The sequence below is a fragment of the Oryx dammah genome, unplaced genomic scaffold (genome assembly GCF_014754425.2).
Source record: "Oryx dammah isolate SB20612 unplaced genomic scaffold, SCBI_Odam_1.1 HiC_scaffold_27, whole genome shotgun sequence".
Taxonomy (NCBI): domain Eukaryota; kingdom Metazoa; phylum Chordata; class Mammalia; order Artiodactyla; family Bovidae; genus Oryx; species Oryx dammah.
This window is the reverse complement of record NW_024070211.1, coordinates 108,282,176-108,306,400: the sequence shown is the minus strand read 5'-3', so window position 1 is coordinate 108,306,400 and position 24,225 is coordinate 108,282,176. Positions and strand designations below refer to the sequence as shown.

The 24,225-nt window shown below is 40.2% G+C and overlaps 1 protein-coding gene across 3 annotated transcripts in view; it reads right to left on the bottom strand.

The window, feature by feature from the left end:
• CERS6 (ceramide synthase 6) overlaps positions 1-24,225 on the bottom strand; it is a 314,768-nt gene that overhangs the window by 212,972 nt on the left and 77,571 nt on the right. For all 3 annotated transcript variants that reach the window (XM_040229272.1, XM_040229275.1, XM_040229274.1), the window contains exon 2: positions 5,686-5,791. In XM_040229272.1, the coding sequence (XP_040085206.1) occupies positions 5,686-5,791 (106 nt within the window). The remainder of the gene's footprint in view (positions 1-5,685; positions 5,792-24,225) is intronic.

The window sequence follows — 24,225 nt, the reverse complement described above, 5'->3', positions numbered from 1 at the left end:
ACCTAAATATAAAAATTCTTACTTTATATTTTCCTTGAAAATACTGGAAAATGTTGTCCTATACAATACTGCTACAGGGATGACTAAAGTCATATGGATATTTTTCCCTAGACAAATGATGTAATTTTTTTGCTTTTTTGCTTGTAATGCTTTGCTGTCCAAGAATTATTTCTTTCATATTCAAGTCTAATATTTTAATAAGTCCTGGTGTAAACCTTCTTGGGTCTATTTTTACTGCATTTTATTAACATATTATAAATCTCCACTTATTTTAGGAAAATTTTCTTAACACATTTATTCTACTTTGTTTTTCCTCAGACTTCCCTGGTAGCTCAGATGGTAAATAATCTGCTTGCAATGTAGGAGACCCAGGCTTGATCCCTGGGTCAGGAAGATCACCTGGAGAAGGGAATGGCTACCCACTCCAGTATTCTTGCCTGGAAAATTCCATGGACAGAAGAGCCTGGCAGGCTACAGCCTATGGGGTCACAAAAAGTAGACTACTTTCCCTTAAGAGACTCCAATTATACAGATGCTATATCTGCTTGCTCTATATATCTAATTATTTTTCTCTCTTTTTCATTTCATTTATTTCAGCTTTATTATTTCTATCTGCCATGTTCCCCACTGAGATTTCTGCAACACTTAGTGTTTCCTGTGTTCTTTTCCTTCCAAATTTGTCTTCATTTCTGTGATAGTTTTAGTACTTTCCCCCTGAACTAACCAGCTCATACTGCATCTCTTCTTGTTGATCAACTATTTTTTGCTTTAGGTTTTCTATTTCATTTTTTATGGTCTTCCTGAACAGAGTTATTGCTTTTTTAAAAATAAAGTCTAAGGTAGAATATTTGATTGCAATTTTCAGTTGCCCTGTGGCCTCCTTGTTGCAGTGACAATTTTTGTTAATAATTGATGTTACGTATTCTTTTTCTTGTCTTTGATTCTGTGTGTTTCTTCTTTATTACCCATCATTGACTGAGTTGGAGTTTCTTGACCAGCTGCTGGTAGTATAGGGATCAGGGAAGGTACTTCTGTAGTTTAGAAAAGTGAAACTGAAAGTTGCTCAGGCGTGTCTGACTCATTGTGACCCCAAGAACTGTATCCTGCCAGGCTCCTCTGTCCATGGAATTCTCCAGGCAAGAATTCTAGAGTGGGTAGCTGTTCCCTTCTTCAGGGGATCTTCCCAATCCAGGGATCAAACCCAGGTCTCCTGCATTGCAGGTGGATTCTTAACCGTCTGAGCCCCCAGGGAAGCCCAAGATTACTGGAGTGGGTAGCCTATCCCTTGCCTCCAAAGAACACTGCCTCCTGAAAATGTGCCATCCACCCGTAGTTTTCTGTGTACTTCTTCCACTTCTTTGAATTAAACTGAGTCTAGACGGGCATCTACTAGCCTTGTTGCTATACCTAGTGTTGCAAACAGTGGATAGAATTTTGGTTTTACCTTTAGGAGCTGTCATTTTTGCTGGCTTTCCTGAAATCTATTCCCACAGGGTCCTCTATCCACACTTCATGCTTTTTACGTCCTTCTTGGCTTCTGTCCAACCCCAACTGTTTTTATTTAGCCTTTCTATATATATTTTGAAATCTGGAGATATATATCTCTTAGTTTGCCAAAAAATAAATATTGTAAGATTTTCCTTCTTTTTTTGTGTATTTTTTATTGTCATGTTTTATAATTGCCCCATAGTTCTTTTCCTTTTTTTAAGACTCCCAAGGAAAAAAATTAATAATTCTGACTTACATAAATATTTTTATACCAGAAATACCCAGGTTAATTTCCATAAACACAAACATATAAGGATGGAAAAGAAAAAGAAAAATAGGCATAAGAGGAGAATCAGGAAAAACTAATCAGAAACCTGCATATAATTTTTAAAATACAGTGTAAATAGACCAAAAGCAGAGTATGATATGATAATCTCATAATTCTCTAGATCATAAAACCTAGTTTCAGAGCTGACAAATATATTTTACCCTTAATGGTTCAGTAATTGCTTTGATGAGAAAATGAGGCTGTTATGATCACAGATATATGCCAAAAGCTAGAAAGATACAGAAATAAATAGATAAAATGATTGATTAATTTATATCTATCTCATTCAGATAACTCTGGATATAATCAGTTAAGAAACATGAACTCAAGATATTCACTAAAGAAAAATAATCATGCCATTTATTTGAATGAGTCTGACAATTTATAATTGGTGATATTTGAGCCCCATCGCAAATCTACTGAATCAGAATCTCTAGAAATAAGATGCAGCAATCTACATTTAACACCTCAGGTGCTCTTAATGTAAATTAAAGGAGAGACCTCCAGGCCCAAATAAAAGCTCCCTCACACACTAACTGACTTACAGCCCAAAGCCATAAGGCTCATGTTATGCATGTTGCATAATATCTGCAACAGCAGAGCCAATGCTCTAATACACAACTCAAGTCTGTTCAAAAACCAATACTTTTAATTATTTTACAACAGAGGTAGGTTCTGAGATATTTATAAAATTTTAGATTTACAGAGGGAAAAAAAAAGAGTGAAAAAGACACGCAGATGTTACCTCAACAGGAAAGACAGCCAGACTATGAAGCAGTTCACATTTATCAGCTAATTTCATAGATGAAAACTGCTCAGTCAGGGCATGTGACTAGTGAACTCACACAGGAATCCAGACTCAGAAGGGCTCACACTTGGGGTTTAAAAAGTTCTATGGTTGCCATCTTGAAATTCTTGATAATTGTGTTAAGGGGATGGTGTTTCGTATAGGAAGTCCACTGGGACAGGGAAGCGTATGTCAGGGGTTCAGAGTTTTGGCTGACACACAGCCCCGTCACTGCCCCAGATGAGGCTAGGTACCTTACTTCCCTGTCCTCTAGCTCCCCAGGGCCTCCAGGCTTCACCTTCCCACTCCTGCTGACTGATTACTGCTGCCCTAGGTGCAAACATGGAAAGGGGTGGGATTAGGTGTTCACACCCCACGGTGTCTCAGCCACCTGCACCCTGGGCTAGCAGCATCCCAAGGTACTTAGTGGGTGACTCGGTGAGGATTAGCCTCTTGCTCACTCCAATCCTCCAATCCAGGTACCTAGTATGTCTTGGAGCAGAGAATGCAGTACACTGGCAGGTCTCCTGTCCACTATGGGTTGGGACAGTGGGCCTATGGAAAGCGGAGAGGCCTGTATCAACTTCTCCCTCTGGCCTGAGAAGGACAGACATTTAGCCCAGGAGCTGGAAAGAGACAGAACTCAGCAGCTAGTGGGCTATGTGTGCACTAAATTACACAGGGTGGGGTTCCTGGGTATCTGTCAGGGTTTTCACTTGCCTCATGAGTATGCCTAAGAGGCATGGCATTAAATACCAAATAAAAAATTCTGACAGGTCAAGAGAGAGACAAACTATACAAGAAAGGAAAAGGCTTTCTCTCTTTATGCCTTTAATGGCACCTTTTTGTGCTTTTTTGAATAAAGGGCCCTGCATTTTTAGTTCTGCACTAGCCTCCAAAAATTACGTAGCCAGTCCTGCATGCAGTAGATTTTAAGGGTTCTTAGGGGATATCCCTTCACACTTGATAGATGATAAACATGCCCTTCTTCAAAGATGAACTGGAACCATGGTCAAGGCCAGGATGCTGGACAATCATTGTTCAAACCCTCCAAATTCTGCTGCTTATATTCTGGTCAGCAGATCTGTTCCTTTCTCATATCACAGATAACACTGGCGAACTACAAAGAATTCAGGGAAAAACAGTTCCAGCCTTGGCTGCATTTAATTCAAAACCTGAGGCTTCTGCTTTAATCATGTAGAAATTTCCAAAAGAATCACCTTGGAAACCAAGAGAATATGATCATTAAAATTAGCTAGAAGCAAATATCCTCCAGAGCAGTCAACCTGGCTGCAAAATCCTTTCATTACCTTCATAGAGAAAAATCCCCTAGTAACCATAATAAACATAAGGCGAGGGAAATAAAACATCGACCGCAGGATTCCTAAAGGGAGGCATAACATTTGGTTGAAAATTCATTTTTATGCATTTAGGGTAGTTCACAAGGTAAAGACAAATATGTTGTAATCACATGTGAAAAAATGAACCTTTAACTCCCTGTGGGTGTGTATGCTTAGTCACTCAGTTGTGCCCAACTCTCTGTGACCCCATGGACTGTAGCCTGCCAGGCTCCTCTGTTTATCGGAATTTTTAGGCAAGAATACTAGAGAGGGCTGCCATTTTTCTCTTCCGGGAAATCTTCCTGACCCAGGGATCAAACTTGCATCTTCTGTATCTCCTGCACTGGCAAGCAGAGTCTCTACGTGAGCCCCCTGGGAAGCCCTTATAACTCCCTACACATCTGCTCTTTTAGAGGGGGAAATGTGTTTGCTGCAACAAACTAATAAATAAAAATGCAATTTCCTTCCTAATATTTTCTTCCTTTCAACACTCTACCACATGAGTCCCTTCAGGTTAGAAAGTGGCAGTCTAAAATCCTCCCACAAAACAAAAATTCCATTTATTCTACTCTTCTTCCTAAAATTCCACTTATTCCACTCTTCTTCTTAGCAGAGATATACAAAACATTGTGTGCTTTCTTTCTCTTTCCTGAGAAGAACACCATTTTTAAAAGAATAGAGGGGAAAACCCTAGAGAATCCTGGCAGAAATGTAGACCATAAAATAAACAAACATGTTTGAAAATTTGAATTAATTATTTTACAAGAGAGAACCAATAAAAATGGTTAGCAACACAAATACCAAAAAAGGAATAAAATTTGCTTAACATGGTCAAATCACATCTTAGAAGCCTGAGAAATTCTCCCAGAAAAAATGAAAACAGGAAAACAGACCATTTAATACGCAAACGCACAATATTTCTCACAGACTGTTACGCTTCTCCCTTCTTTTCCATGAAAGAGTGAAGGAGAGGTTTCAGTAAGAATAAGCTATTTGGATGCTGTGACTTGCATTTTCATGGCCTTAGCTTAAAGGTTTCTGACTTCCGTCTTCTTCCTCCTCTTTTTGTTCAGAAGGAGAGACCAGCTGGCAGTCGCTGACAATCTTGCCTCTACACCCTCCCTCTCTCCCCTGCTCGCCTATTTCCACCCTGGTTTGGACTTTAATTCTCAGCAGAGCGGTCATCTCCTCCCCCATTTTCTTTACAGTGAATCTGTACTTTGTAACTCTCTGGACCCTCGCTCTTCATGGCTTCATATCACTGCTCTTTTTTCCCTCCCTCGTTCCCATCTTTGTTCACGTCGGCCTGGGTATCATAACTGCTAGAACATATGGACAACTCCGAAAGCAAATGGGCACTTTTCCTCACAGCTACAGTAATCATTCCTCAGCTCTCCCCAGTCGCCTCCCCAAAGTCCCAGCCCACCGTCAGACATACACGCTGCTCCACGTCAGGTGAGACGGAGGCACAGAGCTAGTGCCCTCCCTGTCTAATCTAGACTGTGCCTCACAGCCAAGCTTCTCGCACACACTTGGGAGGAAACACGCAGGTCTTAAACATGCCCAGGTGTGTTCGGCTTCTCCCTTTCTCAGTTTAGTCACAGTGCCTGTGTGCTTTCCATGCTTTCAAGCATGAGGCTAGTCAAATGCTAGTTCTCAAACTCAACAGAGAGGGAATTAAATGATTTCAGACTAAGAATAGTGGTCATAACAATTCATATCCCAGGAAAGGACAATCATACCTTTGTAATTGCAGTGAAGACCTTTTCCAGAATGGCATTTGGCTGGGCAATCTGTGGTCCATTGGCCTGAATGTTGAGGGCTATGGCACATGGTTTGGCTACAAATCTAAAAAAAAAAACAAAAACAAAAAAACATGTTATTCTCTCTATAGCTGTTCTTAATGTTATCAGGTAACCATTGCTCAGTTGTCCCAGTAAAGTGTTGATAAGATTTTATGGGTAGCCATTGTCAATACTCATATATCAGGACCTATATAAAGCAGATTTAACTTTTTTCCCCTTTAATTCCCCAGCAGTAACATTAAAAAAAGAAATCTTTTTAAAACATTTAAACCTCCTAATAGGTAAGTTCTAATGAGACTGACTGGATAGACAGACTACAAATGAGAAATATACTGGTATAAGATACAAAAAGCAAACAAACTATGATTTTGAAATGATGTATATTCTTCTTACAAATCATGTTATATTTTTACTGAGAAAGTGTCAACTAACAGAGTATGCTTTTGATCAACCCCAGTCCAAGAACTGGCCCATGTTGTCTCTGTGATCAAAGTGTGCTATGTTCAGTCCCACTTTTTTATGACTTCTTAAAATTCCTTGCTTTATGATTATTTGCTTCTTTCTCATAAGGAGTCATGAAAGGTGTCAAACAACATGATGTCCCAGCCAAGCTGAAAAATCTGAAATTGTTATAAACATCAGCTGCACCATTTTTATCGTAAGAAAACGACTAGGTCAAGAAGAACAGGACGTCTCAGCTATACTTCTGGCTGTGTTTAAAGTGTGAATGAGGCACGGAAGGCATGCAGACAGAGGACATGGGGGCTCAAAGGTCTGATGATGTCTCTAAAACTTTTTTTCAAAGAAAAGCATTAGAGTTGTTTTAAACTAAACATTCAAGAAAAAGGTTCAATGCACCTTTTCAATAGTGACATTTAACATTTTCTATAAATGCAAATAATACAATATTATATGAAAGTATGACCCAAATTCATTTAATGTTTGCCAAAAGCAACTGATAAATATACACAACAGACCATGAGTAAATCTTAGATGAAGTTTCTTTAATGATAGTGAATGGCAGGGGGTAATTCCCTGGTGGTCCAGTGATTAAGACTCTGAGCTCCCAAAGCAGGGAGCGCAGGTTCAATCCCTGGTCAGGGGACTAAGACCCAGCACGCCACATAGTGTGGCAAAAAAAAAAAAAAAAAAAAAAGTGGGTGAGTTAAAGAATAGTAAACAAGGGAAGAGTTGTTTTTTTTTTTCCTTTAAAGAGGGACTAATGAAGTTTACATACATGGTACCTCATAATATCCCACTGGGTCCTATTTCAAGTAAAAGGGGAAAAAATGTATTCAAACAAAAAAATGGAATACTGTACAGGCAAGCCTAAACCAGTAAAGATATACACAGAAAATGCAATTTAATTCCTTTTTCATTGGGCTCTCTGAAACAAAGTTAGGAAGAATAACCACCTTTGCTAGAATGAAAAACACGTTACCTATGCCCTCACCTTTGTAAAAGAAGTGTATTTTTTTTTAAATAACTCTGGGTCTTCACTAAAAACAGTAATCATGGTGCTACGAGTGTAGATAGTGGAAAGAAATAAAAATGGATGGGCAGTGACCACTTGTTTCCTTAAAGTTTCCTGCTTCGTGGTTAGTGCCTCTTCATCATAAGGCATGAGAGGTGTGGAAAGACATGAGATCAGCAAGAGTTTTTCATTGTTTTAAAAAAGGTAAAATAGCAAAACTAACTAGGTATAAAAGCCAAAATCAACACTTCTAATGGTTTCCTTCTATTCTTCCCTGTTGGATTTCTCCCCAGCCCTCTCTTGTCTTCATAATTCCTACAAATTCTGAAAAGCTGTGTTCAAATTTCCTTTTGGAATTTGGCATCAGCATCCTTGATCGAGAATATGATCTGTTTTCTTCTTCTAAAGAGTGAAGAGTCTAAATGCAGAGGCCAATCACTTTATCTGTGAATACGACAATGCCAGGCACACACAGGAGGGGGCAAGAACTTTGGTCCACTGGCTATGTTCTGCAAATGTGCTTTTAATGTTGCCATCATTGCGGTGAGCGCTGCTGACAAGCTAACAGACCTTCTCTGTGTACCCCACAACAATGTGCAGGCAGACAGCAAGAGAGTCAAGAAATTCACTCAATAGAATCTCTTCAAAAGCAACTTCCTCACCTTTACTGTCACTTCCCAGTAACATACAAAAACATTCAAAAAGGTTCTTTTAGTATTTTATACAATACCATGTTTTACACCTTACTCTTCCTCTTTTTAAACTTCAAATCACTTTTTTTTAGAAACACTTCTCTACATTTCCAGAACTAATAAGCATCTTGAAGAAGGCATATCATTTGATCATTAAACTCCTGACATTTTGATAATCAAAATTATCAAAATAAATATGATTCTCTATAAACATACTTTTAAAACAATGTCTAAAGGATAGGTGGGAATTATCTGCTACTATCTGGCAACAGAGACCTAGCTTCAGAAATTGATCTCTCTATGCCCAATGTCCTCATATGTAAGAAATAATATTTACATAGATAAATAAATTGTGTGATTATACAAACACATGTATATATTAAAACATAATGTCACATGGCCTCTTTGTCTAAAAGCTTTGATGGGAGCCATGTGCATGGTTTCACACCATACCATTTACACACCATGACTCTCTGGACCCAGCAACCCACACAGCTTCAGCTATGCTGTGCCAAGCCATGTGCATCCAACAACGTTTGAATGTACCAAGCAAGAAAAGGGGAGACCAGAAACAAGACAGGCAACTAAAAAAGACAAGGGTCAGCAGGTAAAATAACCACCTGCCTCAGTTTACCCTCAGAGCTTGGTTGTCCCAGCATCATTATTAATGGTACCCCTTCACTGACAAGAGCATTCCTGCTTGATATTCTGCCACAATAATCTTATAAGTGTGTGAGCAATAAATCATAGTGACCCTCATCCTGAGGCTTGATGGACACGGGCCCACACTGGGTCCACACCAGCACTGCCTTAAGGTTCTGAGCCCATCCCTGACTCTTGAGAGTCCCTTGGGCAGCAAGCAGATCAAACCAGTCAATCCTGAAGGAAATCAGTCCTGAATATTGATTGGAAGGACTGATGCTGAAGCTGAAGCTCCAATACTTTGGCCACCTGATGTGAAGAACTGACATTTGAAAAGACCCTGATGCTGGGAAAGATTGAAGGCAGGAGGAGAAGGGGATGACAGAGGATGAGATGGTTGGATGACATCACCAACTCAATGGACATGAGTTTGACCAAGATCCAGGAGATGGTAATGGACAGGGAGGCCTGGCTTGTGTCCACAGGGTCGCAGAGTCAGACACATCTGAGTGACTGAACTGAACCGATGCCTGGTATTCTCTCCAGGTCCAAACCTTCCCAGATCCCCTGTCCATCTCCATGGCCCTGCAGGATGCTATGTCCACACCCGTCACAGGAGAGTTGGTGTGTGTGTGTGTGTGTGTGTGTGTGTGTGTGTGTCGCTCTTCCCTGTGTGTGCGGTCTCTTTCATAGAGATTACAATGCACCTTTCACCGAGGTGAAAGCACCCATCTCTACTGACCCTAGCACACACATATACTCTCCCTCAACCAGGTGAGGCAGGAATATCACCACTCCCATTCTGCAGAAAGAGAAACGCAAGTATCCTCTGCCTTTAGGGGAAGGGAGACAGAGAATATCATATTTCTTTCCTAGGAAGGTGAATGTTATCATCAGCTCCCCATCTTTGTTTATTGACCAGGCTAAGTCCCAAATTCCAAGGATTTGTGGGACAGGATGTGAGAAGTGACAGTCAAATTTAATAGAATTTAACTCAGTTTAAAGGTTGAAGATCTTATGGTTTAAATGGGTATATACAATAAATCAAACCACTTGAATACCCTGAAAGAAGTTACTCTGTCAAGAAATATTTTTACAGAACACCAGGCACACTGTGGACACTCAATGAATATTTGATGGTGAGTGAAGAAATGAATGACTGAATCAGGTAAAATATAATGGCACATGACCTTTCTATCTTTTTCATAAGAGCTGTCCATTTTATTCCCTTAAATACCTACATCTACAAAGGGTCCTTATTTGGGACTCGGAGGGTAGAAGACTGATGGCTCAAACTCGAGAAGCTGTTTCTATAATTTCCATTGTCCCTATAAAGTCAAAGCGGCCCTATAGAGCTCTTGTGTAGGTTCTACCAACTTCTCACTAGGCATTCTCTTTTCAACTTACCTAGCACACAGAGCCAAACACTAAATTTCCGAGATTTAGAAAATTTCACAAGATAGGCAGAAAATATTAATTTCAAATTCCAAATGAGAGAAGAAAAAATAATTTTTATCCTAAAAGTAATATATGATATATATTTTATATAAAACTATATGAAAATAGAAATTATATTTGTTTATTTTCCAAGAATTTGTGAATCACTGCTGCATCTTTTTAAGAAAGCATGCTGCTGCTGCTAAGTCGCTTCAGTCATGTCCAACTCTGTGCGAACCCATAGACGGCAGCCCACCAGGCTCCTTTGTCACTGGGATTCTCCAGGCAAGAATACTGGAGTGGGATGCCATTTCCTTCTCCAATGCACGCATGCATGCTAAATCGCTTCAGTCTTGTCCGACTCTGTGCGACCCCATAGATGGCAGCCCACCAGGTTCCTCTGTCCAGGGGATTCTCTAGGCAAGAATACTGGAGTGGGTTGCCATTTCCTTCTCCATAAGAAAGCCTTTTAGACAATAAATAAAACTAATGTCAGAACATCTATAATTTTATCACCTATTGCCATGGTCCATTAGAGAATTGCTGGATTTTTTCCCTCCAATGCTGGCTCTAACGGAATTTCACAAAAGCTGTCTTTTACAAGAGTTGTCTTAGGAGAGAGAAAAACAGAGTAAGTCGAGGATAGGGTAGAGTACCTACAAATATGATAGTTGAAAGGGAATATGTACTTTCAAGCTTTGATGACTGCCTCTACCAGGAAACGCTCACCTAATTACTTTTTTATCAAAGGCAGTAAGCCTACCTTCAAAAGATCAAACACTGTGAAGACTTTCATGTAGAATAACATATTTGAAAGTAAACATAGCAAGGATGTAAGCCTTGAAAAATACTAGTCTCAATGTAAAAGCAGAGAAAGCGCGAAGACATTCCTACTTTTTAGTTATATTTAACAACATGTATTTGTATTTTAAGCATGAATTGAATGTCTCTACACAGAATACCAAGGTAAGCTCCAGGCTACGGTGTGCTTAAAGGTATACACAAAAATAAAGTGATTCTTGCATGAAACAACTCCCCAATACAGAAAAAGAGTAAATTTAAAAAAATTTTTTTAATGTAAATAAACATTTACAGGGTACATGTCGGCTCTCATCACTTAGTCCTGTGTAATCAGGCGCTTTCCTGGTGGCTCATCGGCAGAGAATCTGCTTGCAATGCAGGAGGTGGGGGTTTGATCCCTGGGTCAGGAAGATCCCCTGGAGGAGGGCATGGGAACCCTCTCCAGTATTCTTGCCTGGAGAATCGCATGGACAGAGGAGCCTGGTGGGCTACCATCCATAGAGTCACAAGAGTCGGACACTACTGAAGCGACTTAGCACGCACGCACTATGTAGCTGTCTTCAGAGGGGAGCACTGACTCCAGCACTTCCTACACTTTTCAAAGTAGCTGGATGGCTGTGGTGGTAGATACACAAATCTACACATGTGATTTTTTAAAAGTGCGTAGAGTTTTGGACTTCCTGGGTTGTCCAGTGGTCAAGAATCCACCTTGTGATTCAGGGAACACAGGTTTGATCCCTGGTAAGGGAACTAAGATCCCACGGAGCCTTGGAGCAACTAAGCCTGCATGCCACAACTACTGAGCTTGCATGACACAACTAGAGAGTCTGTGCAACGGGATGAAGATCCCACGTGTGCAATTAAGACCCAAATAAATAAATATTTTTAAGTGTATAAAATTAAATCACACACACACAATGTACAGCTGGGGAAATCAGTGTAAGTTCAATAGACTGTATCAATGCTAGTTACCTGGCAGTGTTGCCATACTATAATTTTAGTATTCCTTCTTACAACTGATTCTGAATCTACAACTATCTCAGGAAAGATTTCAATTTATAAAATAATTAGAGGCACTCTGGTTTTGATATGGAGAAATGAGCACCCAATAAATTGATTTTTCATCTTTAAAAACTGCACAACATGGCAACCCTCTAAAAATAAAACCAAGTACCTGAGGGCTCTGGAGATGGAACAAACACAAGTAGACTGGAGGGGAGTCAAAAGCTGGAGCAGGAAACCAGCAGAGAGCAAGCTCTTGTTTATTTATTTATATATTTGGTTTGCAGCTCAACTCTGAGATCAATCACAGCAGCAGATACAGCTTTGACAGGAAAACACACTCTCTGTCTAGCTGTGGGTACTAGGGAAGGAGCCTGGGGAAATCAGAGACTGGCTAAGGAACCACAAAAGAAAGAAGACAGAGAAGCCAACCCCTAATTCGGCATAATAACGAAGTATGATTCTGGCTGACCACAAGCCATGTATGTACAAGGTAAGCTGAAAGCAAGTAGGAGCTAAGGTTTAAAGACCTGAATAAAGACTGAAGCCATGGTCCACTGAGGGCCTGAGAGGCTACGGTTTGAACCTAACTGAGTAAATTGTTTGTTAACACAAAACATCTCAACACTCTTCACAGCAATGTAAAAAAAAAAAAAAATTCCAGAATCTCTTCAATGTAACTCTAAGAATGTCCAGATACAATCTAATATGTTGATGGAAAGCAAGGAAAACATGACCCAATTTTAGGGGAAAGACACACAAAGAGATTCAGTGAACTTGAAGATAGGGCAATGGAAATAATGCAATCTGAGAAAAGGAAAGGAAAAAAAATGACAAAATAAAGAAACAGACATTGAGGACTTGTAGAACAATTTTTAAAAGGCTAACATATGGGTAGTTGGGAGTTCCAGGAAAAAAAGGAGAAAGACTGGAGAAGAAGAAGAAGATATCAGAAGAAATAATAGAAAAAAATATATTTCCCAAATCCGATAAAAGACATAAACACACAGTTTGGGAAGTTCAAGAATCCCCAAAAGAGGTAAGTTCCAAAAAAAAGAAAATACAGACAAGATCACAGTCAAACTGATGAAAACCAAAGATAAGGGGAAACACTGAAACTCACTAGAGAAAATGACACATTGTATAGGGGGGAGGGGGAGGAAATAATTTGAAAAACAAAGGACTTCTCATCAGACATGATGGAGGTTTAATGACAGTGAAACAACATCTTTAAAGTGTTGAAGTAAAAACAAAATCAAAAAAGTTATCACCCCCAAATTCTATATCCAGCAAAATTTTTCTTCAAAGAATAAAAGTGACAGGAAAATGAAAGGAATTTGTCTGCCACCAGCCCCCACTTCAAGAATACTAGAGGGACTTCTTTAGGCTAAAAGGAAGCAAAATCAGAGGGAAGCTTTGATCTCAAGAAAAAGTGAAGAACATCAGAAATGGTAAATATAAAAGTACTTGGAAGATCTCTGAAAGTAATTATAACCAATTAATAGCAGATTAAATAAACACAATTATGACAAATAACATATGTTCCATCCCAGACAGGGCTGGAAAGAAACCTAATTATGAACATCCAAGGGGGAAAAAATACGAAGAGGGGTGATTGATTTAATTTTTTGCTTAGCCACAAGCACCTCCACAGACTCAAACATCCACCAGAAAGCATTACAAATGTAAAACGTATGAGAAGAGTATAGATTGGACATTGAAAGCGGCATGAATGCACGTTTAGATACACCTAGGTGCATGTGCCTGGATAAGTAGGTGTATGTGGGGAACTCTATTGTACAATTCTAAGACAAAGATGCCACAAGGAAACATTTACGGAAAGAAGGCCAGGAGGAGATTGATATTTATTAACACTTACTAAGTGTCAAACGCTTTGCAATGTTTTATTCTTTTCTAAATTCAACTACAACCCTTATTTAATCCCATTTTACAGAAATATAAAATAAATCTAAAGAATTTAAAGGATCTGCTTAAGATCTTAATACAAATAATTTAGACAAGATTTAGACCTGGACAATCCTAACAAAATCTATTAATAAAAACATTTTCTATGTTCAATACAGGATACAGGATGCTTGGGGCTGGTGCATGGGGATGATCCAGGGAGATGATATGGGGTGGGAGGTGGGAGGGGGATGCAGGATTGGGAGCTTGTATACACCTGTGGTGGATTCATGTCAATGTATGGCAAAACCAATACAGTATTGTAAAGTAAAATAAAGTAAAAATAAAATTTAAAAAAAAAACATTTTCTCTTTTCCCTAAAATAATAAAAGTTGATTTAAAAGGCACTGTTAAAATAATGTGAAGTAGTCATACACCCAAACTCAGGAATCTCACTTTAAGATATTTATCTTGGGAAATCTGTCAAACAAAGAAAATAAGCCATAAATGGAAAAATTTTCATGCACCATCATTTTATAATAGGGAAAATGGTAAACAGCTTAATGATTCACTAACAAATGACTCATTGAGTACCTATGATGCATCAGCCTTGCTTTAAGTGCTGGCGATGCAACAGTGAACAAAATTCCTTACTTTTATGGAGTTTACGTTCTAGCTAGAGAGATGGGAGATGAAAAATAAAGTGGTGCATGTGACGCAAGACAGTGAAAAGTACTACAGGAAAAAATAAAGCCTGCTAAGAAGGATGAGGTGGGGTTGCAATTTTCAGTGGACTGGTTAGGGAAGACTCCTGAGAACGTGAAGCTATTCCTAAGAAGATACGGAAATCATGCAGGAAGAGAAGTGAAGAACATTCTGGAAAGAGCAGCAGCTAAGGGCAAAGGCTCCGAGGAAGGAGTACACCTGAGGTTTGGAAGGCACATCGAGAGAGCTAGTGAGGCTTTGTTGTTTAGTCACTGAGTCCGGTCCGACTCCTTGAAACCCCATGGGTCCCCCCCACCCCATGGGGAAACCCACCAGGCTCCTCTTTCCATGGGATTCTCCAGGCAAGAATACTGGAGTGGGCTGCCACTTCCTTCTCCAAGAGATCTTCCAGGGATCGAACCCATATCTCCTGCATTGCAGGCGGAATGAGGCTAGAGCAGTATTCATCAGAGCGAGAGGAGAAACATGGAGTCAGAGTAGCAGGCCGCCCCATCACTATACCTCGTGAGCTATTTGAAGGACTCTGGTTTTCATCTAGAGTGAGGCAGGAAGCCATTGCAGGACTCTGAAAAGAAAACCTAAATGACTGATTTATATTTAAATGGAATCACTGGCTGCTTTCTTGAGAACAGACTGAAGGGGAGCAAGCATGGGAGCAGCCAAGCCAACTGAGGGTGGGGTGCAGGGAACGGTCGCTCCAGTTACACTTGCAAGAGATAACAGTGGCCCAAAGGGAGTGGTGACGAAAGAGGTGGTGAGATGTGGTCAAGCCCAGACGCTCTCTTGAAAGGTTGGGCGCACACTGAACACGGGATGGGAGAAATGATCCCGATAGGTCTTTGGCCTGAGCCCCTGGAAGGACAGAGTTAGCCTGAGGCTACTCAATGTGAGGTTAGGCTTATCAGCTATTAGGCTTATAGGTGGAAATACCAAGTAGGCAGTTGGATAAAGTAGTCTGGGGTCAGGAGAGGTCTGGGTTAGAAATACAAATTCGGTGTCATCAACATACAGACGCCAAATAAAGTCATAAGACTAATGAAATCATATGGTCGGTAAGACTAAATAGATAAATAAAATGTCCATACTCTGAAGGCTGGGCCTGATAATTTGAAATATAATTGAGGATTTGGAGAATGCCAATAAACTGCTCATGGAAATTTAGTAAAGACTGCAGAGAGGATATAAATGAGTAGTTCACAGAAATAAGCAACAATAATCAATAAGCAGATGAAAAGATGATCAAGCTCTCTTTATTCCAAATGCCTATCAAAGCTCCTTTTTTTTAAAAAAAGGTTAAGCTATTTATTTATTTATTTATCTATGACTGTGCTGGGTCTTCATTATTATGTGCCTGCTTTCTCCATTGCAGCAAGCTGGGGCTGCTCACTGCTGGTGGGTTTTCTTCTTATTGAGCAGAGGCTTTAGGCAAGCAGGCTCGTAGTTGTGACACATGGGGCCCATTTACCCCAAGGCATGTGGGATCTACCCAGACCAGGAATCACTCTGGTGTGCCCTGCACTGGCGGGTGGACTCCCAGTCACTGAACCCCCAGGTAAGTCTTGATGGCATGCGTGTGTGCTACGTTGCTTCAGTCCTGTCCAACTCTTTGTAACCCCACGAAGTGCAGCCCACCAGGCTCCTCTGCCCATGGAATTCTCCAAGCAAGCACACTGGACTGGGTTGCCATTTTCATCTTCAGGGGATCTCCCTGACCCAGGGATCGAACTCAGGTCTCCTGCATTGCAGGCAGATTCTTTACAGTCTGAACCACCAAGGAAGCCCTCATATAAATTTCTAACACATAAAAGAAGTTGAAGATATACTACTGCCAGATTATAGGATTGTGGCTTACTTGAACATTCTTTTTTATGCTTTTCTATGGTTTTTGACACCTAAAATGAGAGCTCAAACTTTCAATACCAAAAATAAAAAATAAATATCTTTAAAAATAAAGATGAACTGTATGGTCTCTATGTCAGATAAGACTCAAAACCTCAGTGACAGCAAGACAGAACATGAAAAGCCCTAAGACAGGTGCAATCCAGCTAATTCCCTGGAGCTCTTCAAGCAAGGGTCTCCACTGAGACTTAGACGAGGAAAAGCACAGTAGGTAGAATAAAAATAAAAATGCTATTTCAGGACCTTATCAAGTAGAGAAAAGAATGACGTTCAAGTCAATGGGCACAGCAGAAGATAAGAAACGGCACAAAATCGCTTCAAGAAAAATGTTACCAACATTAACTAAAGATGCCAAGAGGGTTTTGAGATGCCTCCAGAAAATAATTGCTTCTGCCTGGCAACTCCACAGAACTTCTCTATTTCTTTATCTATATAATAAAAATCATAATTACACTCTGTTGATGTTGGGGAATATTTCCAAATCATCATCATCTTGAGACCAATTGGGAAGGGATAGAGCTAGGGGAAGATGGCATGCAGAACAGCAGGCAGACAGAAGACAATTTTATCCTCAGGAAAAGAAAATATGATTTTTTTTCCAGGCAGACTCATAGAGTAGAAAGGATGATTCCTTTAGAGCAAACCCATATCCCAAGTGAATCTGTTCTGAGCTCAGAATGTTGGAAAGCTCTTTAACATTTCTAAACCCTAGTTATCACATTTAAAAATGAAGAAAATAAAATCTACTTTGCAGAATGTGTGTGAGGATTGACAGGATAGGTGTAAACCTCACACCACAGTGCTCGACATTTGGAAAATATTCATTAAGGGCTGGCTAGTTTTAAATTTTCATTGCAAGGAGCACACATTCCACACATTAGGAGAACTTCTTGTCTGGGCTGGGTAGTAAGGTGGAGTGGGAAATTGGAAAAAAACAGGAGGATGGCGAAAATTCAGGAAAGAATCATGGAAAGAATATTTGAGCTTACTATGTCTCCTGGTCCAGCTTCCTTTTTTCAAGCCGAACTTTCTCTCTAGAGAGATCATTCAAAAACTTCCTTTGAACATGAAATCTCCCTGTACATTTCTGTGCAATTTCTTGTGTCTGTGTAATTATTTCAAAATAAAAAAAGTAGAAAAAAACACTCCCTTTGGTATCCTATCTTAGTTTTTCATCATGTTTGACTTAAAGTGTTCTTCCTGCATCATTCTTTCGAGCTGAAATATAAACCCATTTCCCTATTTCTCAGCCCTCTGAAAACACTGATTAAGTCATCCTGCATTCCTCTTCAATAATAAACAGCGTGGACCCCATAAACCTTTCTTCATCCATCTTTCTCTAGCTTAACTTTAAATTTTCATTTTTTAAATATTTTAAGGATTATTTTCTGAATCTAACTTTATTCTTCTCTTAAGAGTAGAGGAGACCCTTAGACAATAGCTGCTTTTATTAATAAATAATCATGGGCAGAGACTTTGGTGTTATTGTTGCTATTGTTAAAAACAATTCAGAAGAGGCTTTCTGAAAAATACAGCTAAATCAGAAGTAGCTTTAGTAAAAGAGACCTGTCAGTCTAGCCTACTCCAATCTCTTCAGGGGCTAGAAAGGCTGAGTGCCATCAGCTGAGAGCTGAGATTCTTGGAAAGCCCAAGCTGCCTTGAGAAATGTCAAAATTGCCTCCACTTGCCATGTATTTCCAGGATTCTGAAAAAATAAACAACAAAAACTCTATAGACTTCAGATATTTCACCATGAGTTCAACTACTCAAGGAACATACAATCTAGCCATTAAAGATGAAGTTCATAAAATTCAAAGAAACTGTCTTTCTCTTAAACAATGAAAAATATGCCCCTGTGTTTTACAAAAAATAAGATGCAAAGGGCATTAAAGATGTTTATAAGAAGGAAAACCTGTACAGTGTACATTTACTGAATATGTACAAAAATATCTTTGTAGTGAGGAAAGTCTTTAAGATATTACCAGTAGGAGGAAGCTATTTTCACAACATTATGATGCTTATAAAATTACCATGATGGTCAGTGAATCCTTGCGGAATAGCATACCTGTATCAGGAAGGCTTTATTTTCAATCTGCTCTCCTTCGCATATTGAGAATGATACCATCCGGAGCTCTCACTGAGGGATACAACCGCACCTTCGCAGAATCTGTCACTCCGCTGGCCATGCCTCTTTAATTTACTGACTGCAATTTGGGCAACTCCATCTCTAACTACTGCTTCCAGCACATTCTGTCAACTTTTGACATATAGCACACATCAGGAGCTCTGCCAGAATGCTGCAGTTCCTTTTAAGCGTGTCTCTCAGCACTCTTTCCCTTCCTGGTCACCGTCTTCACCCTCGCTCTGTGATGGGGTCTAGGCATCCCTGATCACTCATCTTTCTCAGGTGACCAGCTGAGGAGGGCAGAGATACAGGAAGCCGGGTCTTCAAGGCCTGCTGACAGATTGTCTTACAGGACCTTATTATGGTAGATTCGGCTGGAAACTGGCCCTAAAGCTAAACGTTAGGTCTGGGAGAGTTCCAAGCCTCCCCTTAATCCTTTAATTCTTTACGTTTGCCAGTTGCCTCGTAATTCACCAAGCACTTTCACACTGCATCTCAGTCAGTCTTCAAAATACCTCCAAGGGATATGCAAGCAGATTTTATCATCAGTGTTTTACAAAAGAGGAAAAGAATTCAATGTTTCAGTGACTTGAACTAAAAATTAAGGAGAGAGAGGTGCATTCAATACAAATCCCTCTTATTCTATTCCAAAAACTGTACTCTCCAGTATTTCTGACTATCTTTAGTTGGTAACACAGGCTCATAAGTCTCTGAACATTTCTTTTGGCCCAGATACCAGAACCACAAGGACTGTCCACAAAACCACAAGATTTGATCATCAATGAACCACGCCTGGTTTTATTTCACTCCTGGTCTACCACTGAAGACCTCTGAGTATGTGTAGAGGTAAATGAAGATTGTGCCCTTGAGCTTAATGGTGAATTACCAATTACACAACAACTTTACAGAATTTCAAAACAGAGTGAAGCAGAGTTTCATAAAGGTTTTCACTTAAGCTCATGATCAACCAGTATGCCAGAATTCCCCCCTAGAAGAATTTGATAGCCTAACACCAATTTTAACACCAATCGCCTATCATGTGTGTGTCTCATGAGCAAAGAAGACTGAAAAAATCAGCATGGATAGCACCCTTCATCAACTGACAAGAATGGAGAATAATTAAGAAAGCTGACATCAGCAAAATCAGTTCTGTCTATAAAATGGTAGAAGCTGAATGATAATATACCTGGTGCACTGCTCACAGTGCAAGGTCACAGCAGGTCCTCGGCGACTAATTTCCATCACCCCTCACAAGCCCCCACTGCAATATCACTCAAAGATGCCTACAGCCTCAGCAGACAGCTCCCCATAGACAGAGATCAAGTGTAAGGACAGCACGACAGTATTTACTTCATCACCATAACAGCTCGCTTTCATCCAAGGCCTTAGACTTTTTACGAGTACTCTTGCTTCCCTAACTTCACTTGACTCCGTAATGAGCATCATCAAAGATTTACAGGTGAGAAAACCGAGTGTTGTCCAGAAAGCATGTTGTCCCCAACCCTAGAGCCAAATCAGATTCTAGGAGAGACAGCTTCTCTCAGCTGGCCGCCTTTTCCTATTCCTTCCTCATACTCAACATGCTGTCCCGGGATGAACTGTGGGGGTGGGGCGGCGTGTGAACTTGAAAGATGTGTCTGCAACTCCCTCAAGTTGTGCTGCTCCTGCCCGACTCTCTCAGGTCAGCAGCGGGCAGCGTGTGTTCACGCCGCACTTCGGCACAGGTTAGGAGTTCTCTCTGAGAGTGTGTGTCCGCAAAGATCTAGTCAGGAAAAATAAAACCCACAGGTTATTTTAACAGAGAGGATATAATATAAGTGAAGTGAGTGAAATCGCTCAGTCGTGTCCGACTCTTTGCGACCCCATCCACTGTAGCCTACCAAGCTTCTCCATCGATGGGATTTTCCAGGCAAGGGTACTGGAGTGGGTTGCCATTTCCTTCTCCAGGGGATCTTCCTGACCCAGGAATCGAACCCAGGTCTCCTGCATTGCAGACAGATGCTTTACCCTCTGAGCCATGACTTAAATTGGTATTGGAGAACTGAAAGGCACAAAAGTGATCCTGAGATGTCACAGAGGAAGCAAGAGCTTCCTGAGGAAAGAAGGGAGAGTGGAGATTAGGGAGGGATCCCCAAAATCTAGACCCAGACCCCTAAGGAAGGGGAAGCCCCAGTTGGGGACAGTGCCTCTGAGGGGGTTGTAACACAGCTGCTTCTAGCAATACAGGGGCCAGGGCTGGAGATGGCTAAATAAGAAACCAGAATAAATTGCTGAAAACAAACCACCTCTGCTGCTGAGGTGACATTTTCAGGAAAGGAAGTTAACATGATAAGCAGGTCTGGTCTGCCTCTTCCAGCCTCTCTCCTCCAGCCATGCAGGCCCCTAGAGGGGGCCCCACATTAGCAAAAACTCCAGGGAAAGAGCTAGCAAAGGAGCAACCTGTTTTTTAAAGCTTCAGCCCCAAGGTCACAGACAAAATGAGAAGGATGGGTTTATAGCTAAGAAATGATGGTTCAATAATCAGCACAGAGTGTTCTCACATATTCAAAGTCTCTAGTCTGAGGATGCTCCTGCCAACTGGGCATCTACCTTCATTTGATTTTTGTAGCACAGCTGAAAAGAGTTTGTTGCTGCCAGCTAGACAAGAAACTAAAGAGATGCTGATTGGCCAGGACACTTATTTTCTCCCTCTCCCACACAGCCCTCTACTATCACGCCATGAATACACAATGTGGGGACATCTGCATTCCAAAGAATCTGCTGTTTATATTAGGAAGCCTCCTCATATAAGAAGCTAAGTGGCTTCAGAGACAGGCTGTTGTGGGTTCGAATCCTGACTTGACCACTTACTAGCTGTGAGAATACTAGCTTCATCATTTCACCACCCTGAGCCAGTTTCCCTGTGATGTGATTATACCTCCTGGGCCATAAGAATTAAATGAAACAGTGATGTCAAGGGCCTGGCACGTAAAGCAGGTAAATGCTGGTTTCCTTCAATTTATATAAGAAAAAGAACATATCAAAAGGTTAAAGAGCTATTAATAATCAGCTTTTCTTTTCTGAGATCTTCATCTTATATTTCCAGTTGGTCTAAGAACTGAGGGTGGTTCTATAAGAATATCCACTTAATGCCAGAAAACCTAAACCTTAAAAGCAATGTAAGCTCACAAGATTAGAAGCAAAGTTCAATAAGAGATGGAGAGACAACTTTGAAGGCAGCGAAGGCAAAACACAGCTTACCCATACAAAGTAAACACAAGAAAATAGAATAAAATACACACTTTGTTCTTGATTGGAAAATACGACTTTTGTCACAAGAGATATTTCATTTTCTTAATGTAATCTTGCTTATCCAAGCAATAGACATAGATCCATGTCATTTTCAAAAAGAAGATTAGAAATCTCTTGATGTATTGTAATCCTTCTATGGCCACAACCCAGTGGTATCATTAGAAAGCACAATGAGTGGACATAATTGTATTAAATCCTGAAAATTCTTCGAAGGGACCATTTATGAGAAATAACCAAATCTGCAAGTAAACATTAGAGCTCAATTAAATAAAAGAACATGAAGGTCACTTCCATTTAAAGCTTGGGGTGGATTCAATCAATAATGCATTTTCCTGAAGGGCAAAAGCTTATAGAGTGAGTTAAATCAGTTCCTATTTAAAGACCTGCAGAGAAGGGTCATAAAATATTAGTAATTAGGGTGTGATAATTGTAACAAAAGAGTATTTTATCATTTGAAAAAAAAAAAACATTTTTAAGCAAAAGTCAACTTTTTCTGTGTCCCCTTTGGGGATTCACAAAATAAAATCATTTCATAGAAGCTCAGAGTTATCTCCTGGCTACTCTCCATGGGATGTTTAAACTTCCTCAGGCCTCATCATCCCTGATGGGTTCTTTGGGCCTGCTACTCATGCACCGTGGACCGGAAGCACTGATCACCTGGGAACTGCAAAAAATGCAGAATCTCAGGCCCAGGTCCAAATCAACTGAATCAGAACCTGTATTTTAAAAAACAGTTCGAATGATTCCTTATTTGATAAGGATGTTTCACCCCAGTGCCTCGCAAGTTGTGGTCCTCAGATGTGCAGCGCGCACATCCCTTGAGAAGTTGCGAGGAATGCAAATTCTGCCTCCTGTCACCCCAGCCCTACTAAATCAGTAACTCTGAAGGTGAGGTCTAGCAATCTGGGTTTGAACAAGCCCTGCAGGTATTCTGATGTATGCTGAAGCCTGAGAACCACTGTGTCAGCTGATATGGACAGACTGGTCTTAAGAAATGAAGGAATTCTCGTGCACCCACAGCTGTCCATTTCACCTAGGCGCAGCACTCTCAGAAGATTCTTCCTTAGAAATGAACCCAAATGTCTCCCTGTAACTACCAATTGGGCCATCCCTACCAAAAGAAACAAAGACAACAAATTTCAAACTTTCTTCCACATTGAAATTCCACAACATTCAAAACCAGCTATGAAGTCTTTTCTATAGGCAAAATGTCTACAAACAGAGAGATAAAGACGCAGATACACACACAGATATACTTTGGTTATATACTATACATATAAATATAATAAAATGTTACTCTTATATAAAAACACTACAACTGATTTTGTTGGGTGTGATAAGGGCACTATAACTATAATAAAAGTAACTCCTATATATAGAAAAATTATGAATACAAATAAACAATTATATATTATCTATCTATATATATAATATATATATACGGACTTCCTTGGTGGCTCAGTGACAAAGAATCCACCTGCCAATGAAGGGCATGAGTTTGATCACTGGGTCGGAAAGATCCCCTGGAGTAAGAAATGGCAACCCACTCCAGTATTCTTGTCTGGGAAATCCCATGGACAGAGGAGCCTGGCGGGGTGCAGTACATGGGGTCACAAAGAATAGGACATGATTTAGTGATTAAACAACAACATATACATATATATATATTTATATCATATATGACGTCATATATATATTTACATGTCATATATTTATTTATATGTCATATATATATATATATACATATAAAACACCATACAGAAAATCTCATACTAACTCAGAGAAGAGTAAAATTATCATCTTTCTCATTCTAGAATGAGACATAAACAATCAGGAGTTACTTTAACACTAAGTTTTTGGCTGCCCCCTCATTCACCAGCCTTATGGTCAATCCAATTCCCTGAGTGCTGTATTAACAATATTTTTTTAGTCTTTTCACTCCATGGGATTTTTCCTTCTACAAATACCATTCTTTGAGAGGTCACTTGGGTCTCTCAATTCCCTCCACTGAATCTCCAGTCTTGCTTCCGTTTGACCACAGTATGGAGTGGTGTTGGGCAATCTGGATGGAGATATTAAAGAAGACTATTTCTTTTACAATCACCATTTCTTTTCACTCACTTCTTTCCATTCAGAAAAATTAACTCAATGACTGTGCTAACTATACCAAAAACGGAGTATGGTTTACTAAACATCACGTCAGTCATGACTGACTCTTTGCAACCCCATGAATCGCAGCACGCCAGGCCTCCCTGTCCATCACCAACTCCTGGAGTTCACTCAGACTCACATCCATCGAGTCAGTGATGCCATCCAGCCATCTCATCCTCTGTCATCCCCTTCTCCTCCTGCCCCCAATTCCTCCCAGCATCACAGTCTTTTCCAATGAGTCAACTCTTTGCATGAGGTGGGCAAAGTACTGGAGTTTCAGCTTCAACATCAGTCCTTCCAATGAACACCCAGGACTGATCTCCTTTAGGATG